The following is a 26,165-nucleotide window of genomic DNA, read 5'->3' on the forward strand; positions in this document are numbered from 1 at the left end:
GAAAGAAATCTTTACAATTGGTTAAATGGCATGTACTCCCCGAATCCAAAATCCAAGTACTTTCATTTGAATTATTATTTACCATAGTCAAAGATTTTTCTGCCATTAGAAAACCCTTGTGTTTATCTTTGTCCTTCATACATTTCCTGGTTTGAAAATTCTTTAGTTCCATTGGCTTAGGTGAGCTAGAGGGAGTGTTTTGTGTTTCCTTACACCATTTAGATACATGTCCCTCCTTTCCACATGAGTAGCAAATCAGCTTGCCCTTGGGTGGAGTTTTCCCATAGCTCCGCCTTCCTCTGTTCTTTGCCAAGAAATTTGTTTCATTTCTCTCTGACTTGCTTTGAGAACACATCTCCTCAGAATCATTTATTATGCATTCCTGCCTTAGTTTTGATGTTGCCTGTTCAAAAGATTGCCCTTCAATGGCCTCATTTACAGACCTAAAAACATCAAACTTCTTTGATAGTGAGGTAAAAAGAAATGCTCTTTTCAATGCATCACACATGGGAATTCCAGAAAGTTCTAGCTTTGAAATGAAGACATAAGATACATAATGTGATCATTACATTTACTTTTATCCCTTAATTTGGTTTCATTCAACTCTGCCAGCCAAATTGGTTGCTGCTTTGCATATGTAGTTGCATACATAGTTCTCAGTTTATATAAAATGTCCTTTGGTGTATCTTTTCCCTCCACTAATATGGCTTGTTTCTCTGAGAGAGCTTCCAAAAGCATGCACTTCACATAATAGTTTGCATTGTCCCATTCAGCCATATTTTCAGCTGTTCTGTCTTGGTCTAAGCATATATTTAATCCTTTTGCTCGAAGGAGACATATAAATCTTAGTTCTCACTGCCGATAATTAAACTCAGTTAATTTAGGCACCTTGAGAGAATAGAACAATGGTGAATTTCTTCCCTCAGCCATTTTCTTAGCCTTCTGTCTGCTGTGTGGGGGGGAGAGAGAGACAGACTGAATCTTTCCTTTAAAACTTAAGAGAAAAATGTGGCCTTTTTTTCTGCCTGGTAATATTTCTCTTCTTTTTCAATTCCTGGACCCTGGGCCCATAACCCTTTTGTTGGATTATTTGTAGTAAATAATTAGCAGATTTTAGTACACACAGCTTCAGCTTTAGAAATGTTAATTTCTTTCTTCATCTCTCTCTCATTCACCCCTGAATAATTCACTGCTGAGTCACTTTAAAGTTGAAGTAACAAAACATCTGTTTACTCACAGTTTGCAGTTAGATTATAATCAGACAGGCTTATATATACATATTACTATACATTTGTATTATCAGCTCCTTCCATGTGCTTAGATGGTAATGGATGCTCACACCACCATAGATCCTCTCAGGTTAGGAGAGATCATGAGCTCCATGTGCTCCATGTGCTGCATGTGCTGCATCTATCCCCCACAGGAAGTTGCATAGCTGTGTGACCTCTCTAAGTAATTCACATCAGAGGTCACAGAGTAATCACAGAGAAATAATAGGTGACAGGCAATGCATCCTCTCTAAGTAATTCACATCAGAGGTCACAGAGTAATCACAGAGAAATAATAGGTGACAGGCAATGCATGCAAAAATACAATTACATTCCAACACTAGCAAACTGAAAATGGATGAGATAATGGAGCGAGGCGGCCTGTACTGTAAGATATTAATGGAGTTTATAGATTTGCTAGCAGCACTGCTGACAGAAGTACTCACTCACCCGAGAAAGATGTGGCTCCAGAAGCGCAAATGTAGTCCCAATCCACAAAAGAATTAGCAGAAAGAAACTGCTAACAGGCCAGTTAGCCTGATCTAAGTGACAGAGAAATTAATGGAATCATGGCTAAAAGAAAGGATTATTGAAAATGTGTTTACTTATTAAATTGTATTTATAAGTTGGTTAGTAAAAAAAAAATTGCTCTAGACGTTTGTTCCTTCTTGTTGCACCATATGCCTGGAATAGACTTCCAGAGCTGGTGGTCATGCTCCATCTCTGGCCCTAATCAAATCCAAGCTAAAAGCCCAGCTTTTTCAGGCTGCTTTTATTTCTTAACCTCTTATTCACAGTACCCATGTTATTTAATCATTCCTGTAACAATTGAAACTCCCTAATCTCTTATTTGTCCTGTTTGCCTCAAATAGAATATAAGCTCTGTCGAGCAGGCTCTGTCTTTTGTGTTTGTACAATACTGTGTACATCTAGTACTGCTGTAGAAATAAGAAATAGCCTTAGTAGTACAATAATAATCAAAGATGCTAAAGCAAATTAAAGCAAGACCATAATCTAACCAGTCTCTCTCTCATAAGTCACCTCCCCCCAGCCTTCATGCAGTCTCTCTCTCAAGACTCACCCCCCAGCCTTCATGCAGTCTCTCTCTCATGACTGACCCTCCTCCAGCCTTCATGCAGTCTCTCTCTCAAGACTCACCCCCCCAGCCTTCATGCAGTCTCTCTCTCTCAAGACTCACCCCCCCAGCCTTCATGCAGTCTCTCTCTCTCAAGACTCACCCCCCCAGCCTTCATGCAGTCTCTCTCTCTCTCAAGACTCACCCCCCCAGCCTTCATGCAGTCTCTCTCTCATGACTGACCCTCCTCCAGCCTTCATGCAGTCTCTCTCTCAAGACTCACCCCCCCAGCCTTCATGCAGTCTCTCTCTCTCAAGACTCACCCCCCCAGCCTTCATGCAGTCTCTCTCTCTCTCAAGACTCACCCCCCCCAGCCTTCATGCAGTCTCTCTCTCAAGACTCACCCCCCCAGCCTTCATGCAGTCTCTCTCTCATGACTGACCCTCCTCCAGCCTTCATGCAGTCTCTCTCTCATGACTGACCCTCCTCCAGCCTTCATGCAGTCTCTCTCTCTCAAGACTCCCCCCCCCAGCCTTCATGCAGTCTCTCTCTCTCAAGACTCACCCCCCCAGCCTTCATGCAGTCTCTCTCTCTCTCAAGACTCACCCCCCCAGCCTTCATGCAGTCTCTCTCTCAAGACTCACCCCCCCAGCCTTCATGCAGTCTCTCTCTCATGACTGACCCTCCTCCAGCCTTCATGCAGTCTCTCTCTCAAGACTCACCCCCCCAGCCTTCATGCAGTCTCTCTCTCTCAAGACTCACCCCCCCAGCCTTCATGCAGTCTCTCTCTCTCTCAAGACTCACCCCCCCCAGCCTTCATGCAGTCTCTCTCTCAAGACTCACCCCCCCAGCCTTCATGCAGTCTCTCTCTCATGACTGACCCTCCTCCAGCCTTCATGCAGTCTCTCTCTCATGACTGACCCTCCTCCAGCCTTCATGCAGTCTCTCTCTCTCAAGACTCACCCCCCCAGCCTTCATGCAGTCTCTCTCTCTCAAGACTCACCCCCCCCCCAGCCTTCATGCAGTCTCTCTCTCATGACTGACCCTCCTCCAGCCTTCATGCAGTCTCTCTCTCAAGACTCACCCCCCCAGCCTTCATGCAGTCTCTCTCTCTCAAGACTCACCCCCCCAGCCTTCATGCAGTCTCTCTCTCTCTCAAGACTCACCCCCCCCAGCCTTCATGCAGTCTCTCTCTCAAGACTCACCCCCCCAGCCTTCATGCAGTCTCTCTCTCATGACTGACCCTCCTCCAGCCTTCATGCAGTCTCTCTCTCATGACTGACCCTCCTCCAGCCTTCATGCAGTCTCTCTCTCTCATGACTGACCCTCCTCCAGCCTTCATGCAGTCTCTCTCTCATGACTGACCCTCCTCCAGCCTTCATGCAGTCTCTCTCTCTCAAGACTCACCCCCCCCAGCCTTCATGCAGTCTCTCTCTCTCAAGACTCACCCCCCCAGCCTTCATGCAGTCTCTCTCTCTCTCTCAAGACTCACCCCCCCCCAGCCTTCATGCAGTCTCTCTCTCATGACTGACCCTCCTCCAGCCTTCATGCAGTCTCTCTCTCAAGACTCACCCCCCCCCCCCCCCCCGAAAGAGAAAAATTCCCAAAAACTGTCATAAAACACCATTTGGATGTCTTTCTTCTCAAAACATCCAAATTGTCTGCAAAATAGGTTTTGAAAATACCATTTATCTATGCACTTTATCTGCAGTGCGTCCAAATCACAAGGGGGCGTGTTGGGGATGTTTTGAAGGAGGGATTAGGGCGTGCCTAACACTTGGATGTTTTATAGCTATAATGGACAAAACAAAAGCATCCAGGACTAAAACCTAGACTTGTTTTCAGAACAAATAAAGCACAAAAAGGTGCCCTAAATGACCAGATAACCACTGAAGGGAATCAGGGGTGACCCCCCCCCCCCCCCCAGTACCTCCTCAGTGGTTACTGACTCCCTTCCACTCCCAAAAAAATGTAAATAAAAATATGACTTACCGGCCTCTATGACAGCCTCAGATGTTAAAGTTAGGTCTATTAGATCAGCATGCAGGTCCCCGGAGTAGTGTGGTGGTCGGTGCAGTACACAGTGAGGGACCCAGGTTCCCATTTCCCTCTACCTGTCACACTTGTGGTGGAAACTCTGACCCCTCCCAAAGTCACCAAAACTCTACTGTAACCACATATAGGTGCCCCCTTCACCCATAAGGGCTAGTTTAGTGGTGTATAGTGGGGGACGGTGGGTTTTGGAGGGCTCAGGGGACAAGATAAGGAAGAAAATTTGAGATGTGTACCTGGGAGCGTTTTTATGAAGTGCACAGAAGTGCCCTCTAGGGTGCCTCATTGCTCTCCTGGGATGTCTGGGGGACCAGTCTACTAAAAATGCTGGCTCCTACTACATCCCAATGGCATGAATCTCTGTTTTGCACTTTTTCTTCTTTTTTTTATTTTTTTTTTTGCAAAATTGGACCAAAAAAACAAAATGTCCAAAGCACAAAACCTTGTTCGAAACAGTATTTTGGGGGGGGAAAAATAGTTGACGTTTTTCTTTTCCGAAAATGGCCTTCTTTCTTATTTGGAGTTGGGATGTTTTGTGCAAAACGTCCAAAATCAGACTTAGACGTCATATTGAAAATGCCCCTCCACGTTTTGGAAAATTTTCTAAATGTACTCCCTTCACAGTTCTTCAACAAGGCCTACAATGAGAACCTATAGCCTCACTAATCCACCTCACCAACCCACTCAGTTATGAAAGCCCACCTTCCATAATTACCCTAATCACTCCCTTCCTTCTTCTTTCTTCCCTTACTTAATCTCTGCACAATACTAACTGTTTCTGATATCCTGGAATGACAATGTTAACAAAACTATGTAAGCCACATTGAGCCTGCAAATAGGTGGGAAAATGTGGGATACAAATGCAATAAAATAAATAAGAACCTAAAACATGAGAAGTCCTTTTAAGCGGTCTCCACGTAATATTCGTGGAATATACATAATTTCACACAGCAAGTTTCATCTAATATATTTTAGAAAATACATCAATAATGCCTTGAAAATCAAACATATAAATGGCAAGTGACCGACTCACCTGCAAATGCGCGGTAGAGACTTCCCTCTCTGTCCCGCCCTCATGTCAAGATATGATGACGTCAGAGGGTGGAACAGAGAGGGAAATGAAGTCGGACGCTGCTGCCACCGCTGGAGCCTGGAAACGAACATCGCGCGCACCACCCTTCCCCCCCCCATCCCCGCCGCCGCTCGGGCCCCCTGCACAGACCTGACAGCGCCTCTCACCTCTGTGTGGAAGCGCTGCAGGCAGCAGCAGAGCGATGTGCTGCTGCCTGCAGCGCTTTCACACGGAGGTGAGAGGTGCTGTCAGGTCAGTGGAGGGGGCCCGGCACAGAGGGGGGGGGCGGCGGCGAGGAGGGTAGATGGCCATTGGGGGAGGGCAGGGGGAGAGGGCATAGTTGCTGGACATGGGGTGACAGCAGGGCAGAGAGGAGGCTTGCTGGACATGGGGGGAGGGCAGGATTGGTGGACGGGGGGGGGGAGGCCAAGGGAAAGAGGAGGGTTGCTGGATATGGGGGGAGGGCAGGGGAGAGAGGATGGTTGCTGGACGGGGGGGGGGAGGCCAGGGGATACAGGACGGCTGCTGGACATGGGGGGGGAGTGCAGGGGAGAGAGCAGGGTTGCTGCACATGGATGGATGGAGGTGAGAATTATTACATTTTGCAAAACACAAATCTTGCCTGTTTTAACGGACTTAACGGCTAGTACATCAATAATGCCTTGAGGATTAAGGCAACAATTTTGAAATCAATCCTCTCCATCACAGGAAGCTAGTGGAGTTTCTGTAGAGCAGGTGAGGTATAGCCTCAATGGCAATAAAAGATGCACAACTGTGTATTTGCACGTACTGAAGTCTGCTTACTGTTTTTTTTTTTTGGGGGGTGGGGGGTTGACAAAGTTTTGTAAAGGGAGTTGCAGTCGTCCAAACACCATATAACAAGGGTGTGAATTACATTAACAGAATGTTTATCAGGCAGATATTTTATTGATTGATTGAGATATGGACCCAAATACATACAAAAATGCAATTATGCAAACAGCTCTTCGCAATCTTAGTGGAGGAGCAAACTTGGCTCTAAATCAATAATTACTCCCAGAATGTTAGACTGCTACTTAATAGAATGCAACTGGCCTTGAATAAATAACAGCAGAGGATCAGATTTCAGCATTTGTTTCTTAACCCACAGAATCTCAGTTTTATATGGATTAAATAGAAGCTTATTTTGACTCAGTCATGCCGTTCTGCTTAAGACACTGCGGTGAAAAAGAGAACCACTTATTCCAATCTGACCTCAATTCAGCATAAAGCAGATGTGAAGCGTCTGTTTACGCTTTCCGAAAATACTAGGACTAGGGGGCATGCGATGAAGCTACAAAGTAGTAAATTTAAAATGAATTGGAGAAAGTTTTTCTTCACTCAACGTGTAATTAAACTCTGGAATTCGTTGCCAGAGAATGTGGTAAAAGCAGTTAGCTTAGCGGAGTTTTAAAAAGGTTTGGACAGCTTCCTAAAGGAAAAGTCTATAGACCATTATTAAATTGGACTTGGGAAAATCCACTATTTCTGGGATAAGCAGTATAAAATGTTTTGTAGTTTTTTGGGATCTTGCCAGGTATTTGTGACCTGGATTGGCCACTGTTGGAAACAGGATACTGGGCTTGATGGACCTTTGGTCTGTCCCAATATGGCAATACTTACGTACTTATGTACATTGAAATTAGCTCTCCTTGTGGGGAGACAAGACTTCACCCTGGGGGAAGAAGAGAGTCTTGGAAGTTGTATTGGGCCTCTACCTTCTGTCATCACTTCCTGTCACACCCATTGTCCTTGGTCCCAGCTGACATATCAGGAATAGCCAGTGGCACTGCTTAAAATCTCACAAGAGTCACAATACACTGGAAAAGAGCCTAATCAGGGGGTCTGGTGTGGAGATGAGAGGAGCAGGATATATTGGGCTCCACCTTCATTCTGTTGTTGTTTCCTGTCATACCCAGTGCTTTTAGTCCCAGTTGATATCATCAAAACGTGCCAGTGGCACTGTTTAAAATTTCAATCAGCTGTAATATGCTGGGGGAGAGCTCAATTGGGATCTGTTATGGGGCTGAGAAGAGCAGTCTTTGAAGACTGGATTGGGCGACCTTCATTCTGTTATCACTTCCTGTCACATTCAATGCCCCTGGCCCCAGCTGACATGATCAGGAAATGCCAGCACCACTGTTTAAAATTTCAGAAGAGCGGTTGTAAACTGGAGAAAATCTCAGTAGAGGGTCTGTCGTGGAGGTGATAGGTAATACACACCAACGTTCCCCAATAATCCTTGGTATAAGTAAATATCCAAAATTACACAGCCAAAGATTCAATAGTGTATACTGCAAACAAATAACATCGTATCGGAGGACTTATCATAGCATGCTATTAATATGTAAAAAAGCTGTTCAATGTCCACCCTTTACTAAAACGTTGTATTTGACTATTTAATTAATTAAAAGAGAGCCCTCAGAAACCACCACCACTTTCAAGGCAATATCATCATTTCTTGCCTGGTGGCATAGCACATCTTTCATAGGGCTATCTCTTTTTTTTATATATATGTATATGTAAGTATACAATAGCAATTTGGAAAAACAAAGAAAAGTAAGAGAAATTTCTGTGCGCAGTATTTAAAAAAATTTCAACATGTTTTTTGTGGGTCAAAATAACACAATATAAATCTTTTTGAGTACATAATTTAAAGGCAATACAGAAAAGTATTAATGGGATGCAGAATGTTTAATATTTTAGAGTAGCGTTGTAGAGCTTTCTTTGCATGTAAACTCTGTTTTAAATACAGAAAAGAGCTTTTAAAATATTGCCTGACCAGATACACGTGGAAGAAGTATTCACACAGAAAGTGTGATCTGCATGTTAGTGTTTAAGTGGAACAAAGTTGGAGCTACATTATACATTGCATATTTATAAATGACACAGGTACACGCATAGAGCACATGCGCACATTTACACCGGTTTCGGAGCAGGTCTAAGTGTATGCATCAGCATTTGCATGCTACAGTGGGTGCCTATTTTATAAATGGACATAGGTGCTTATATTGCTTTTATAAAATAAGCACCTTATTAGACTTCTCACATAGATGTCCTGTTATGAAATCAGACCCTGTAAGGGTGGAGTATGAGGCTGGCCCTTTCACTTTGCTCCATCAGGCCTGAACCCCTCTGCTATGCTCTTTCTCTCCCCTTCCTGGTTTCTTTGGGCTCAATACTTTCTACCCTGTCCCCTTCCACTCTGTATCTTCTGCTTGGGTCCAACCGCATCTGTTCTGTCCCTTCCCCCTATACGCTTAACTTCAGGGTACATGCAAGAGTATTGGATGCCCTAGGCAAACCTTCAGCCTTACAACCCCCCCCCCCCCCCCCCACACACACACACACGCACCCTCAGTTAACTTTCAGCCCATAATCTGCCACCCCCCCCCCCAACAAGCTTTGTGTGTATGCATATATGCACATAAATAAAGAGGCAATTCCCCAAAGTTTTTATCCAGACAAATGATCTGTTTGAACAATGTCCAGTCTTCCTGCAGGTAAAAGTAGGCATTGATGGATCTTTGAGTTGCTGCAGGTGTCAGGATGTATTGTTTTGCTTTGACTACAGCTGCTGTTTGCTAACCCCTAAAAGCTGCAGCCCTTGGCAACTGCCTTCTCTTACCTGGTAGTTGGCCAAGCCCTACTGAACTGTATTCTACAATATGTATAAAACAGTGGTTATTGAACTGATGCTGGCAGAGAACAACTTGCGAGGTGCATTCACAGAAGGTGGAGAAACCCTCAATCCCTACGTTACGACAATGCAGCAAAAGAAAGGAGTAGGACGATCTGGCACCTTCAATAACTCAGGGAGACGTATGGCGTAACAAAGTCTTTATTAAAGGAACATCAAACGATTCGACACAGCAGCTATGTTTCGGTGCCTATGCGCCTGCTTCGGGAATCTAAAAGAACATACAAAAATCATATACAAATGATAGGATTGTGATATCCAAATAACATTAGCATTCAAAAAAAATATTTTCTTTTTTTGGAACATTACAAGGTCAGTTGTTACTAGTCTAGAGCACACATGTACACACACATATATATATTTTTTATATAATTTTTCAAATATATATTTTAATATATATTTGTATGTTATGTATTATCATTATGTATTATCATTTTATTTACCCTACCTACCTGTTATTCTTGTACATTAATTGTAACAATATGCTGAACCTCTTACTCTGTTAATGGTGATGCCATTGCTATATAATGTAAGCCACATTGAGCCTGCAAATAGGTGGGAAAATGTGGGATACAAATAAATAAATAAATATTTTATATATGTTGTTTTATATGTGATTTCAAATGGTTTATATACAGCCCTATATGCATTGGGCTATTTTCAAAGTCTTAGATGTTTTCAATGTTTTGAATGTCTGACTTTACATTATTTATACATGTAGTAGTAAGTTTTTTTGAAATGCTTCAATTTTTTAATTTTATTTATATGTGTGATTTTTAAATCTAAGTTTTGCATTTATTATATGGATGTTGTTTTTTTATGATCCAGACTTTTTAATGATTTGTATATGATTTTTGTATGTTGCTCCATATTTTTAATTCCTCTGTGGAGGTTGTAGTGTTCTGAAGAGGCTGACAGGATCAGCCCCAAGTGACTGTCCACAAGTAAAGAAGGGAGAAGAGATAATGACCCCGATATCCAGGGCTATTTAACTAGCCAGGAATGGCTCCTGACCACTTGAACAGCACTTAGCCAGCTAAGTGCTAATATTCAATGTGAGATAGCCCGTTATCTCCATTGAATATTGGCGCTTAGCACATAGAGATAGATTCTATATACGTCACCTAACAAATTGGCACTGAAATCAGTTCTGAGTTCTATAATCGGTGCCTAGATTTAGATGTCGATTATAGAATACTAGTAAAAAAGGCCCATTTCCGAAACCAATGAAACGGGCGCTAGCATGTTGTTTTTTGTGTGTGTGTGTGTGTATGTGTCACAGAGTTATTTTGTGTGTGTGTGTGAGTGTGTGAGGGTGCGGTGTGTGTGCAGGTTGTTGATGTGTGTCTTTTTTTTGTTTTGTTTTGTTTTTTGCTTGGGGGTTGGGGGATGTGCTGTGCTGTGCTGGCAAAGTGGGTTGGATTGGTGTGTGGCTTTGAGGGTGTGTTTCTGTTGTATTGTGTGTGTGTGGTTTTGTCTGTCAAGGAGGTTTGTGGAGGGGGTCTTTCTGTTGGTGAAATGTAAATGTGGTTGTAGGGGGGGGTCAGCCTTTGTTGAGTGTTTTTTTTTCCATGTTTTTTTTTTGTGTTGTGCTGAGGCAGCAGTGTTGTTTTAGATGGGTGGAAGGTAGAGGAGCACGTTTTGTCTGTCGGTATTTTTTGGCCGTTTCAGGGCTGCTGTAGGGGAATGCTGGAAGAGAAATGTGCTGTTGGAAGCAGCGCCATCTTTTTCCATTGGGCTGGGATTCTGGGCATCCTGAAGGTGGGTGACGGCTTGCCTGAGGACGGGGATGGTTGTTTTTAAGTTGGCAGAAGGGAGAAGAGCACGGTCTCGGGCCGTCAGGGGGGTGATCCGGTATGTTTGGTCCATTTCAGGCCGGCTGCATGGGAATGCTGGAATATTTATGCACTGCAGGAATCAGCGCCGTCTTTTTCCGGGTGCTCGGGGAATCCCCGAGGTGGGAGACAGCTTGCCTGAGGCTGGGGATGGTTGGGCACGTCCTTGGCCGCTTCGGCGGAAGAGGAAGGGGGTGGGGAGTTACCTGCAGCCGACTGAGAAACCATGTATTCTTTGTTTGTTTTGTATTATTAGTTTGCATTTCTGTTGAAGAAAGAGTGGATGCCTTTCGAATGATGGAGGTGGTGCGTCGGTGTGCGGTTGTTTCGTTAGTTTGGCAGCCAGTCTCCAGCGATTCCTAGGCAGGGAAGGAGTACTCCTCCCCCTTCCTTGGTCACTGTTTGCTGCTGGCTGGGTCGCGGGTAATCCTTCCAGCTGGGCCGCAGCTTGTCCTGTTCGCCCACGTCCCAGATGGTGACGGGCACGTTGTTTTCCGGCTCCTCTGACTCCATGTCAAGCGATCCCAAATATAGTCTGTGCTATAGGCCCTCTGGCACTCTTCAGTACTGGCATTAGGCATTTTAAAATTTCTCTCCCCCCCCCCCCCCCCCCCCCCCCCCCCCCCGGTCTATTTTTGCACATACCCACAGCAGGAATATTCTTCTCTCGTTCCAGCTGTGGTTTTGTGCTCTCCGTGCTGCACAGATAATGAGCCATTCTGCTGGGGAATGCTCCTCCCTTATTGTCACGTAGTTTCCTCTGATTGGTCCGTCTTACGTTGCCTAGTGTTGCCTGGGAACGGTGTTGTGATGGTCCTTTGTGTTTCAGAATGTTGAGGTTGTTTTTTCTGATTGGTCCGTCATGCGAGGGCGGGGCAGAGAGACATGGTCAGTGTTGTGGCTTCACCACCATGAATCCATGAACCCTTCAGTGAGCGACTGAGTGACTTCAGAACGTTGTCTTCAGAACGTTTAGGGTGAGTTTTATTATAGTAGATGCTTATTTGATATTTCAGCATCCAAAATCTATGCGCAAACATTTACACCCCCGAAAACATGGCGTAAATCCCAGCGCATAGATTTAGGCGCACTGAGTCATATTCTATATTTAGGAGTGTAAATTTCGGAACACCCATGAAACACCCTTGTCCCCCGCTCATAACCACACCTCTTTTTGCCTGCATGTTAGAAGTCCATTGCACGTTGTTACAGAATACGCTTAGCGAGTTGTGCACCTAAATTCTAATCAATGCCAATTAGTGCTCATTATTGCTTGTTAAGTGCTGTTATCAGCGCTCATTACCTTGTTAAGCTTGTTAAATTACACGCATTGTTATAGAATCCGCGCCGGTTTTGGCACCGATCTCTAGACATTCTATACAGAATTCAGGGTATATCGACTAATTAGCTATATCACGCATATTCAAGTGCTGGCCTGCTACGTTTAGTGGGCAAATTGAACCACATAAATAGCTATTAACTAAACCAGCCAGTGCTAAATATTCACATAGCTGATTAAGTTAGAGTCAGCCAAAAAAAAAATCCCAGATATTCAATGCCAGTCACCAGACTGCCATTGACTAGTGACTAGCATTGAATATCTGGGGTCAGTGCCAGCAGCAACAGCTAACCACACTGTCTGCCGCTGGCTGAATATCAGGGGGAATATGCTTATTTCTAACTTCTGTTAGAGGAGTAGCCTAGTGCTTAGTGTAGCGGCTTGAGAACCTGGGGAACTGGGTTTGATTCCCACTGGAGCTCCTTGTGACTCTGGACAAATCACTTAACCCTCCATTGCCCCAGGTACAATCTAAGGGGCCCTTTTACAGAGCCCAACGTGAGCTTACCGCTCGCTCTTCCGGGACTGCCGCTGGTGATAGTCCCGCCCCAAGCGTTCGCCATTTCCGGGGGAAAAAGAAAACCCACGAAACTGGGTCATGTGGTGATAACCCGGCAGTAATCTGGCATTGCTGCGCTTCCTGGTTACCGCCAGGTTAGCGCAGGAGCCCATATCACCTCCTCAATGCATGACGGTAAGGGCTCCCTGCCGCATGGCCATGTGCTAAGAGTTCTCTCACCGCATGGCCATTTTTTGTGGGGGGGGGGGCAGGGCTTTTACCAGCTGCGGGAAAAAGAACCCTGACGTGGGGGAAAAATGGCCCCCGCCTCTAGCACAGGGTCCTTTTTCCCGCAGCTTAGTAAAAGGGACCCCTAAGTACCTGTATATAATATGTAAACCTCTCTTATTGTAACCACAAAAATGCAAGGAAGGCTGCTACACTGGAGAAACCAGTCAGATGCTAAAGAAGAGATTTAATTTACATAGACACCATATGAAAAATGCCAGTACCAATAAAGATGTCACGCCTGTGGGGCAGCACTTTACAAAACCAGGACACTGTACCAGTGACTTCATGGTAAGAATCTTAAAAGGGAACTTTAAAACAATACAGGAACGTAAGACCTTTGAAGTCAGAATGATGAAATATTTTGACACCTACCAGACAGGACTTAACAAAGATCTGGGTTTTCTAGCCTATTATAAACCATAAAATTGTACTGCTTGAAAATTGTACTGCTTTGTCACCCTCCTGTCTCTATACATATCTCACCTGTCCCTCTTCCTGTCTCTCACCTATCCACCCCCATCCTGTTAGACTGTCACCGGAATGCTTTGACGTTTCACTTATATATACTGTCATCTGCCAACATTTGCTTATTTCCGATCTGAGGAAGAAGGGCAACCTTCGAAAGCTAATCAAGAAATGTATTACGTTATGTCCAATAAAAAAGGTATCATCTTATTTTCTTTTCCATGTTTTATTTTGTTTTATTTCTATTGATTACCTTTAATTGTAACCACAGAAAGGTGAAATATCAAGTCCAATTTCCATTCCTTTTCCCTTACTGTGCATCGATATAAACCCTGTCCTTCACTCCTTTGTTTTAATAGATCTGACATTCAATGCCTCTCTAATTTGATAATGCGTAGCATCTGCCTAGTACCTGACAGCTGATTCATCTGTCAGTGGTTCACATGAGAGTACTGTGGAATTTTCAAAAGTATGTAATGCTCCGAAGACCCATGAAAGTCTCAGTTATGCAGGTATTCCCAGGTTTGTTTGAATTCTTTATGCAAACAGGCCACTGGAGATATGCATATGTAACACCTCAGCCCAATGCATTTCCTTGGCTCCTTCCTCCCTCCCCAGAGTCATCTTAGTCTTAAGCCTGCACAGCCTACTGAAACTATGGCGAAAGGGTTGAGCAGGTCACCCATAGCAGATTGTAAAGGTCTCTAGTGCTTTGAAAATGAGCACCGTAATGTCAGATTGATTCAGTTACTCATACTGTGTATTTTTAAGCCCTAATACCCTGTAAAGGCCTTCTGGTTGCAATAAATGTCCTTTTCTAGTAGACGATTAGCCTAATACAGGTTCTCTTTTTTTCTTACAGTGAGTCTGAAAAGGAAAGCAGTTTAGCGGAAGCTCCCTTGACTAAAAAGCACAGTGGAATTCACTTGGCTCTTCCGGATGCCCATGATCCTGAGAATGGTGAGAGACAGGCAGGCTAATTATTTCCACAACCTTTCACAAATGCTTCCTTTCTTCAATGATACGACAACGTAATATCTTATTAAATTGGTAAAAAGATCAGGTCTCAGAAAACTGACCCCAATCAACTAATGGAAAAATGATCTTGCTCCTGCTTTAGTTACGGTCTTTTCTGGAATGTCTTTAAGTGCTCTGTAGACACCTGCCCAGCTGCAGATGGAATTACAGAATAAACTGTGAATGAATTAATAAGCTGTAAAAAAAAACTATCTGGAGGGGAGGGGTAGATTTCAAAAGGATTTTCATGAGCAAACAAGGACTTTAAGTCAAGAGGAGTTAAAGATACATCCTTCTCCTAGCTTTGCTTGCAAATGGTTTGGTCACTTTGGAGTGGATGGAGGATTGTAGGGAAGAAAGGAATGTCAAACCCTCCCCTACTTTAGTCTTCTGGGTTGGGGAAACAAGGTGGAGAGGGGTGGGAGCCCTCCATACACCTTTTACTTGGAAGAGGGGGCTGTCCCCATTCAACTTTTTCTTCTGTGTGTGTGTGTGTGTTGGGGGGGAGGTCTTGCCAGATAAATTTAGTCCCACTATTACAGCACCTACATGTAACCCGGGTCTCGCCCTTACCTCAGCGTCCTGGGGCAGTGACTAGCACTTGGGGTCGTCCATCCCCCTGAATCAGATCACACAACAAAATGTTCACATACACACACAATTCTGTCTTTTTCTCACTCGAGCTTGGGTGCAGGCCGGGGCCGGACTTACTCCAGTAGGCCATAAGTTGTTAAAACCAGGTTTTACCATGTATTCTTATCAGTCCAGGAGCATCCACTGCACTCTCACTCCAAAGAATGCTCTCCACTCCAAGGATTATATTTTATACCAAATGAACTTCTGCAACAGGCAGGTGATTCAAACTTCATAAATCCTTGTAAACAGCTAGTATTTGGTTCAAAAAGGTCTCCTGTCCATCCAAGACTATGGGTTACAATCTCCTTCACTTAATAATGGTTACTTATAGCAGACTTAAAGTATGTACATATTTACAGCTCCTCCAGTCCCTTACCCATCCCTTTGGGCAGAATAATCTAAGGCTGTGCTTGTAGCGCTGGTTGTCACAAGCAGACTCCTCCAGGACCAGACCGCCCTGTCTGTCCTCACTTCCAGAGATGCACTTCCATGAGCTAAACCCTCTGGCCTTGAACAGGCTCTTCCCTGCTCCTGGGCTTGGCTCTCCTTCACCCGCCCAGAGCACTCCTCTCTTCCAGTTACTGCCTTTGGCTGACAATAACTCACCCTGTTGATGCAGCTTTAGGTTATTTGGCCTTTCAAGGACGCCCCCTCCAGTGGCGTTCCTAGGGGGTTTGACACCCGGGGCGGATCGTTGATGCGCCCCCCCCCCCGGAACAGCGCAATGACCCCCCCCCCAGGCGAAAGAACCCCCCCCCCCCCGGGTGCACGCTGCTGGGGGGGGGGGTGCCACGCACCTGCCGGCTCTTCGTTTTCATGCTCCCTCTGCCCCGGAACAGGAAGTAACCTGTTCCAGGGGAAAGGGAGCATGAAAACGAAGAGCCAACAGGCGCGCGGCACCCCCCCCCCCAGCGGCGTGCACCCGGGGCGGACCGCCCCCATCGCTCCCCCCCCCCCTTGGTACGCCACTGGCCCCCCTCTCCTCACTGGTCCTGGCGGGGGTAAAGGCAACCAAAGACCATGTGCTCAAACAAGAACTTTTATGAACTCCAAACTCCACCCCCACTGTCATTTAACAACCAGAAACATTTCCCTCTGCACGTCTTCCCAGGAATCCACCACCTTGGGCTGGATCCTTTACCGCCTACAACCTCAGATCCCTCCCCCAATAACTCTGGAGAGTTCTACATTCTGACTCTTAGTCATCTCCATTATAATAGGGGATTTACATACATTTGGAAGCTAATGCTGAAAATCAGTGCTCACTGCTTAACTGTCTCCCCCCCAACCCAACCCCTTTGTCTGCCTATGATCTTACCAGCTAATATTAGCCACCTAGTGATTTAGGAGAATAACGTTTGTCAGTTAGCCCAGACTCTGCTCTAACTGACTCACTCTTTACTTATTCGCTTAGATCCCGTTGAATATGTCCCTCTAGTGTCTATTTACAGTGTCTGTTCCTGCACGTCTCATCAGGGAGTCTGATTTCATTATGACGTTGGTTTTGCTCTCTACTGAATTCCGTATCTGAGATATTTGCAAAGGGATTCCTCTGTAAATGGCCCCTGTGGGGGTATGCAGCAGAAAGGAAGAGTGTAATCTTTTCTAATCTCTGAGTTATTGTCAGCCAAAGGCAGTAACTGGCAGAGAGGAGTGCTCTGGGTGGGTGAAGGAGAGCCCAGCCCAGGGTGGTGGATGCATGGAATGGCCTCTTGGCGGAGGTCAGGGAGACAAAGAAAGCGTGGGACAGGCACGAGGGATCCCTTAGGAAAAGGAGGAGTTAGTGGATACTGAGGAAGGGCAAACTGGATGGGCCATTTGACCCTTATCTGCTGTTACGTTTCTATGTGAGCCAGTGGCGTAGCTACGTGGGGCCTGAGGGGGCCTGGGCTCCCGTAGATTTGGCCCTGGCCCCCTGCTCCACAAGCCCCTTGAACCCCCCTTCCACCACCAACTCTCCCCCGCCGTCGCCGCCGCATCTGCTACCTTTTTTGAAGAGAGCGACTTTCTTCTGCGCTCCAGTAGCGCCTTTCTTCTACGAAGTTCCGGCGATCAGCTGTTTCGACACAGCGTCGAAACAGCTGATCGCCGGAACTTCGTAGAAGAAAGGCGCTACTGGAGCGCGGAAGAAAGTCGCTCTCTTCAAAAAAGGTAGCAGATGCGGCGGGGGGGCTGGTGGCGACAGCGGGTGAGAGTTGGTGGCGGGAGGGGGGTTCAAGGGGATCGTGGGGCAGGCCGGCAGGGGGGGGGGTCAAATGTGGCGGCGGCGGCTCGGGGGGAGGCGGTGGGGGGGTGGCTAAACAGTGCCCCCCCCCCACCTCGGGCTCTGGCCCCCCCCTCCCGGCGAGGTCTGGCTACGTCCCTGATGTGAGCACCAAATTGTGTCGAATAACACAAGGCATGACACTTTCCCCCAGTTTCAGCACAGTGAGGGTGTAATCTGGCATTATCAGTCTTGTGCGAAAGAGACAGTTCTACAAAAATTGTACTTTATTGGAAATGTAAAGAGAATCCAGGAACCTGGGGCTAAATGGTGTGAGGGCCCCTGTGCCTCTCCATTACCCAGTTAATACTGGAGACAGTTTTCAGTAGGCAGCCTAGTTATAAAGTGTGCGCACACGTCTAACGCAGGTAGTTTGAGGATAATTTTATGCGCCTTTTCAACACGTAACACTGTCGGATGGGCGAAAATAACACTGCCCAGGGGTATACATGTACGAAAGTGTGAGCTATTGATACATAGGGGGTCAATACAGAAAGTGACTTAAAGGGCCAGGAGAGGCCCCTGGATGTTTAAATGGCTTGTGCAGGGCTATCTAGGCATATTCAGCGGCACTTAACTGGATAGTACTGCTAAACCACATTGTGGTTTGTAGGTGGAGCAAAACTTTAGCCAGGTATTGGTGATTTTCAGTCTTCTAACCAGCTAAGCAACTGCATAAAGGGATCCTTTTACTAAGCTACTACTACTACTTAACATTTCTAGAGCGCTACTAGGGTTACGCAGCGCTGTACAGATTAACATAAATTGACATAAAGGACAGTCCCTGCTCCAAGGAGCTTAAGCTGCGGTAAAAAGGGGCCTGCGCTAGAGTCAACGTGTGTTTTTGATGTGCGCTAAGGCTCCCTTTTACCGCAGCAGGTAAAAGGCTGTCCTTTTTTTCTCAACAACGAATGGCCATGCGGTAAGTGAAAAACTTACCAAGCGTCCATTTTTTTTTGAGGGGGGGGGGCTCTTACCGCCACCCACTGCTTAAACAGATCCCCTTCGGGACCTCAGCCTTGACTTAAGACTAAGAAGTTCATATAAAGCTTATGAGAAACAATGACCTTTAAGCCTACATAACAAGGAAATGTAATTCCATTAATAGAAGATCGGACATCTATGCCTGTGCTTTACAAGCTAAGTATTTTGTTTTTCCTATACACAGATTGATGAACAGTTAAAAAAAATGCTTCATTGAACAGTTAATAAAATCTTTTTATACAAATGCTTAATTGTAGAGTAGATGACACAGCGATCATTAAAGTTTTGCTTATTTTTCGGATCTAGTCTGCAAGATTTTTCTTGGGAGGTTTTTCTTGACCCATGATTACTTTTTGACCAATCACATTACAAACTGGCTATTTCCTCAAAGAGCCTAAATATTGTTGATTCTGGTCATTATGAGGTCTTTTCTTCCCCATTTTTGAAAAATCACCATTTTTTTTTTTTATTATTTTTGAAAATTATTCTTGAGCAGTCATTTATGGTTCTGAAATATTACTTCATGCTCCTGTATTTCCATACTGTATGTTATTATATGTATACCATTGTTTTGTTTAGATCACTCTATTTGTAAATGGTATTTTGAGCCTTTTGTTTGATGATATGTATTAAGACAAATCCCTCCTTTCAGTTCCCTTCTCCACCACCGCCAACTCCAGGCTCCGCCCTTTCTGCCTCGCCTCACCCCATGCGTGGAACAAACTCCCTGAGCCCATACGCCAGGCCCCCTCCCTGCCCATCTTCAAATCATTGCTCAAAGCCCACCTCTTCAATGTCGCCTTCGGCACCTAATCACAACACCTCTACTCAGGATATCTAGACTGCCCCAACTTGACATTTCGTCCTTTAGATTGTAAGCTCCTTCGAGTAGGGACTGTCCTTCTTTGTTAAACTGTACAGCGCTGCCTAACCCTAGTAGCGCTCTAGAAATGTTAAGTAGTAGTAGTAGTAGTATTACATATAGCAGTGATTTAACCAGAGCTGAGATTGTGATGTCATAATGCCTCATTCCACCAATGCCTAAGAGCCAACCTCATCAGTGATGTCACAATGGCTTGATTGTCCTATATTTGTCTCACTCTTATCTATTAGATTGTAAGCTCCTTTGAGCAGGGACTGTCCTTCTTTGTTAAACTGTACAGCGCTGCCTAACCCTAGTAGCGCTCTAGAAATGTTAAGTAGTAGTATAAAAGCAGGTGTAAGGAAAGATACGGGGGGTGGGGGGGGGGACTTGAGTACTTCCTCCAAGTCAGGGAGCTGACTGGTAGGATAGGCCTCTTTAATTGTTTCTCTTTTATATTTCAGACTTTCTTTGCGCTTATGTTGCTGAACTAAACTTACTCTTTATTATTTTCCTTTGGAATAAACGTTCCTTTTTATTTCTAAGTAACTTTGAGTTGTTTTTGTTTGTATAAGATATAAGGCCAAGGGTCAGGCTGGTGAGCGCTTCAGCTATCAGCTGAGGTAGGGTGTGTCGGGTAGATTGCCACAGGTGTGGTGATCCAACTGTGACCCACACGCACCGTACAGACAGGAGGGAGTAGAGGCTGGCCAAAGGATGAACCACCACAGGAGATGTTGCTTTTTAAAAAAAAATGTTTATTTATAACCATTTAAAGTTTTACAAGCGATAAAACAACTTGCTGGAAATACAGAGAAAGTAATATGTAGGAATTGTTTCAGTCAGGTAATTCTATTCTCTTCCTTAGACCACTAAATAGGGAGAGTGAAACAAGACAAGGAGATCAATTAAACAGTAAACAGAAAAAAAAGTGGTATTAACCTGATTATCCCCAGATATTACTCGTCTAATTCATTATTCCACATTGATCATCTGGTTGACTTCTTCAAGGCCAATACGGTGTAAAGTCAAATCATTTCATTGAAAACATACTTATTGTCCAATATTAGTTAGAAATAATACATCTGATTACATTCTTTCTCTTTTAAACAGGAGATGTTGCTTAAACACGCTTTTATTCAACGCACCAATCAAAGGTGATTGCTAGACTTTTACGTCTGTTTAGCGCCTTCTTTTGCTCTCATTGTGATTACAAGTAATTCTGCACCAGCCTCTATACACCTCTTTTGTCTACAAAGAGTTTGACTGTAACCCCTGAGGCAGGCGGCTTTCACTGCCAAAACACAGCCAGTGTTGGGTCCTTTGATTAGTGCTTTGAACAAAAGTGTGTTCAAGCAATATCTCCTATGGAGGTTTGTCCTTTGGCCAGCCTCTACTCCCTCCTGTCTGTGCTGCTTCCTGTTTGCTATGCCTGTTATTACATGTTATATACATAAGCTGTTCATGGAAGCAGAGGCTGGTTGGAGTGTTGTGAAATACGTGCAAATCCATGCAGACCTTGGTGAAAAACTTACTTCTGCCCGAGTATAGCTCTAACTTTTTTTCAGGGAAGCTTAGATGCAATGTTAAGGTGCAACATGTGCTATTATCTGCCTTCCCATCCCACTTCAAAATTACTTTCCATGTAGCTAATTTTCAAAGGAAAACCATTCGACAAATCAGCACGTCAAAGCTAGCTTACAGCTCTGCCATTTAAAACAAACCATTCAGGATAAAATATACAAACCACTTTAAAGAACTATTAGGAGGAAAACTGTTAACTCAGCAAATAAAAACCAAAGCAATAATTATCCGTAGTTTAAAACAGAAATGGAACCCAGGAATGACGGCAGGCGTAAAATGTCCTGATCTGCAACCACAGTGGCAGATGCAGTAAGATGCACTACCCATTAGTGCAGCGGGTCACTCCTGAATTTTCTATGCTAATCTCAGTACGGATGCAGTAAGAAATTTTAGCGTAGGGGAAGAGGAATGAGACTTGATATACCACCTTTCTGTGGTTTTCGCAACTACATTCAAAGCGGTTTGCATAGTATATATAGGTACTTATTTGTACCTGGGGCAATGGAGGGTTAAGTGACTTGCCCAGAGTCACAAAGAGCTGCAGTGGGAACTGAACCCAGTTCCCTAGGATCAAAGTCCGCTGCACTAACTTCTAGGCTATTCCTCAAATCAGCAGTAAAGCATTGTGCCAAAGGAAAGCACAATGGGCATGCAAAATGCATGCACATTACTGAATCAAAAATTGCTCCCAATGTAAAAATCTATGCTAAAATGCTGTACAATATTTTGCTTTTTTCCTAGTGCTGAATATGTATTCCAGCTGAGCAATGGAGTAAAGATGGAACACGGGAGCAAAAAGGTGATCTGAGATGAAGAGTAGCACTTCCCCTCAGATCCCCCAAAATCCCTGGACCCTGCCCAGCTTTCTCCCCTGAGCCCACAAAAAAAGACACTAGCGGTCCAAGAGAACCCCACAAACCCTCTGCCCTGTCCTCCTGACCTAACAAGTAAATACCCGTACACCTCGATCCTTGACTCCTTCACCTCTAAAAGTTGGGAGGTACAAGCAATACCCACTCACTCCCACCTCCATTGCCTGCCCTTCCAAAATGGCAGCACCTGACTCCCTAGTAGTGCTTGTAAGATTACGGCACCAGAGACAGCAGTGAGTATCACGCTTGCCTCCCAGTTTTAAAGGTGGGTGGGTAGGATACTACTACTTATCATTTCTATAGCGCTACAAGGCATACGCAGCGCTGTACACCATACACAAAAAAGACAGTCCCTGCTCAAAGAGCTTACAATCTAGATAAGACAGGTAGACAGACAGAACAATTAAGGGTAAGGGCATAAAGAGGTGAGGATAAAAGGACAGGGCAAGTGAGTAGTGGTTAGGAGTCAAAAGCAGTGGTAAAGAGGTGGGCTTTAAGTTTGGACTTGAAAATGGCCAAAGATGGGGCTAGACGTACAGGCTCGGGAAGTCTATTCCAGACTTGAGGTGCAGCAAGATAAAAGGAATGGAGTCTGGAATTAGCAGTAGAGGAGAAGGGGACAGATAAGAGAGATTTATCTACAGAACGGAATACCCGAGGGGGGGGTCATAGGGAGAGACAAGAGTGGAGAGGTACTGGGGAACGGCAGAGTGAATGCACTTATAGGTCAATAAGAGAAGTTTGAATTGAATGCAGAAACGGATAGGGAGCCAGTGAAGTGACTTAAGGAGAGGGCTAATGTGAGCATAACGACTTAGGCGGATAATGAGTCGCGCAGCAGAGTTTTGTACTGATTGAAGAGGAGAGAGATGGCTAAGAGGGAGGCCGGTGAGAAGCAGGTTACAATAATCAAGGCGAGAGGTGATAAGAGTGTGGATAAGGGTTCTGGTAGAGTGTGCATAGACCATAGTGGAAGCTCTCTATTTGAGGGCCTCAGGTGCTAGGCCAGGACCTTCTTGATCGTGAGTGCCCAGACAAGGGATTCCTGGACCAGATAGCCCTTAAGAGGGCTCAGTCACCAGGGGAGGGAGTGAGAGAAATCCAAGGCCCACTGGGCCACAAGGGCATTTTGATGGGGGTGGGGGTGGGGTGGAGGATGTCAGAAGAGTCGGGGTGTGAGTGAGGGATTCCATCCTTTTTATTTAAGGTCTTCTCTCCTGGCAGTGCATGAACCAATCCTCACTCACACACTGACAGGAAAGGAGTCACTTACTTATGATTCATCAAACACCAGCAGTTTGTCTTATTATTTTAACTACTACTACTACTTAACATTTCTAGAGCGCTACTAGGGTTACGCAGCGCTGTACAATTTAACAAAGAGAGACAGTCCCTGCTCAAAGAGCTTAACAATCTAATAGACAAGTGAACGGTCGGTCCGATAGGGGCAGTCAAATTGGGGCAGTCTGGATTCACTGAACGGTAAATAGTAGCAACAGTGGAGAAGTGGCCTAATGGTTAGGGTGGTGGACTTTGGTCCTGAGGAACTGAGTTCGATTTCCACTTCAGGCACAGGCAGCTCCTTGTGACTCTGGGCAAGTCACTTAACCCTCCATTGCCCCATGTAAGCCGCATTGAGCCTGCCATGAGTGGGAAAGCGCAAGGTACAAATGTAACAAAAATAAAATAGATACTATTGGAGATTCTACATGGAATGTTGCTACTATTGGACATTCTACATGGAATGTTGCTGTTCCACTAGCAACATTCCATGTAGAAAGCTGCGCAGGCTTCTGTTTCTGTGAGTCTGACGTCCTGCATGTCTAGTTTACTCATTTTTATTTTTTTTTCTTAGAAAAATCAAACTCCTGAAGAAAAAGATAAGTGTTAAAGATAAGGAAAAAATATAAAAATGAGTAAACTAGACTGTTGAGGATTCCCGCATGTTACCGTAATGGAAAATCAAAAATTCCAATGGTATAGCGGAGTGGAGCTGCTCAATAAAAAAACAAGGAACAGCCCCAGGGATCTGAAGTCGCGTTTACTTTATGAAAATTTATAATAAATAAATAACAAATGATACTGTGTTTGGAAGCATTGTTTGCATTAGAGCTTATTATTTTAACCCAAATTTTTGCCTTCAGCACTTCTAATGCACTGCTACTAAAGAGCATATCTATAGTAGATATATGCAGCACTGCGCAGACACAAAGTAGAGGCTCAGTAGTACAGTGGCAGCTACTCGATGAACCAAGTATTACCACCATAAATCGTAGAAATTGTTTCTTATTGGTATACCTGACATGAGCACGTTTCACTCTCAGACTGACTTATGCTGTAATGTTGTGTGAGAGATGCTGTGAGCGCGTTTTGAATTCTTAATCGCTCCGTTATTCTATTACTGAAACAACCTTGTTTTTGACACTAGGATTTGCTGTATAATTGTACCTCTGGCGCAGCCTGAGGGCAAAATGTGGCCACATCGACTATATCAATAAAGAATAACTTCTACGATTTATGGTGGTAATACTTTGGCTTTTCGTGAGCAGACACAAAATAGAGACAATTGCTGTTCCATGGAGCTTGCAGTCTAGCTGAGACGCACCTACAAAACTAATAGTTCGTAGTAATCACTTGAGAGGTCAGGATCAGGAAGAGTCGGGGATTTGGGATTTAAGAGTGATCTCAAAAAGGTGGGTCTTTAAGCAGTTCTGGAACATTCTAGGCATACGTTACAGCCTGCCAGAAAGTTAATAGTGGCAGGGAAGGGCACAGACAGCAGCAGCCTGCACAGTGCACAAATATCTTGATGAGGGACATAGGGAAAGATAGAAGTGGAGAGGTAGTATGGAGCTGCAGAATGCAGAAGCCAAAAGGGAGCTAGTATAGAGCTGTGAAAAGAGGAAGTAACATGATTGTAATAATGCTTGGGTAAAATCTGTCACCCTAACATTCTTGTAATTCCCATTTCTTACCCTCCACCTGTCATTTCTCTTTGATCTGCAGTCCTATTTCTCAGTCTCCCCTAATACCAACTGGTGAGGTAAGGGAAAGATGATTCCAGCAGTAGTAGCTACTCTTACCAGAATTAAATTTTCTCCTGAACCGAGTCCTTCCTGCTCTGATACTGTGTTAAAGAAAAGGCAACAAAGGCGATCCGCAGCTAAACAGATGCTTACACTCCCTCTCTCCCCTGCAGATGGACCTTTGGGAAAACTGTCCCCAACAGAGAGAACCAGCAACATTATGTGGGTGGGGGAGGAGGGGATTTCATTTTTAAATCAGGTTTATCCTTTATACTTTGCAACTAAAACGTGGTGCAAATGTACATGCCTAAATTGGGTGGCTATCCCCCATATTCTATAACAGTGCACATAAATGCAAGGAATGCCCCCGTTCCACCTAAGACCCTCCCATTTCCACGCATAAACTTTATGCGATCCCGTGCCTACATTTAAGTACGCAAATTCCAATTAAATCTAATTAGTGGCAATATTTGCTTGTTAAAAAGCCAAGTGGAGGAGTGGCCTAGTGGTTAGAGTGGTGGACTTTGGTCCTGAGGAACTGAGTTCAATTCCCACTTCAGGCACAGGCAGCTCCTTGTGACTCTGGGCAAGTCACTTAACCCTCCATTGCCCCATGTAAGCCGCAGTGAGCCTGCCGTGAGTGGGAAAGTGCGGGGTGCAAATGTAACAAAAATAAAAAATTTATTTATTTATTTATTTGTAGCATTTGTATCCCACATTTTCCCACCAATTTGCAAGCTCAATGTGGCTTACATTTGCCGTAATGGCAGTTGCCATTTCCGGGTAACAGAATTCCAAATGGTATTATTGCATTAAGGTGCATACATACATGGTAACATACATGGAACATAATATATGTGGAACAGATCATGGTATATATATATACCATGTGCATACATACCTGGTAAAGAAGAGTACATTATAGTATTGCAAGAAGATTCCTGAGTAATAAATTGGATTGTAACAGACAATAGGTCATCGACTATAGAGAGACCCTATTCGACATAAGGTTTAAAGTGGTAGTGCTTGATCATTAATAGCAAAGAGGTTAAGCAGTCATGCGATGAAAGTTCGGTTTTGTATAGATCATGTATAATGTTATTGTTTAGTTTTTAAGATGGCTGTTTATGGTATGCCTTCTTGAAGAGATCTGTTTTCAGTAGCCTTCGGAAGATTAGTGCCACTAATTAGCTCATTGTTCAATTAAATTATGCACGCAAATTGGGGGAGCACCCAAATTTGTGCACACAGTTTTTGGCAACTTTTATAGAATTAGGGGGTTTGCAAGTAGAAGGGTAAGTGAATGA

General features: G+C 44.5%; 1 protein-coding gene across 2 annotated transcripts in view; it reads left to right on the top strand.

Moving 5' to 3' along the window:
• TTC7A (tetratricopeptide repeat domain 7A) overlaps positions 1-26,165 on the top strand; it is a 557,697-nt gene that overhangs the window by 419,176 nt on the left and 112,356 nt on the right. For both annotated transcript variants that reach the window (XM_030195820.1, XM_030195819.1), the window contains one exon: positions 14,477-14,574. In XM_030195820.1, the coding sequence (XP_030051680.1) occupies positions 14,477-14,574 (98 nt within the window). The remainder of the gene's footprint in view (positions 1-14,476; positions 14,575-26,165) is intronic.

The sequence above is a fragment of the Microcaecilia unicolor genome, chromosome 3, assembly GCF_901765095.1.
Source record: "Microcaecilia unicolor chromosome 3, aMicUni1.1, whole genome shotgun sequence".
Classification (NCBI taxonomy): Eukaryota; Metazoa; Chordata; class Amphibia; order Gymnophiona; family Siphonopidae; genus Microcaecilia; species Microcaecilia unicolor.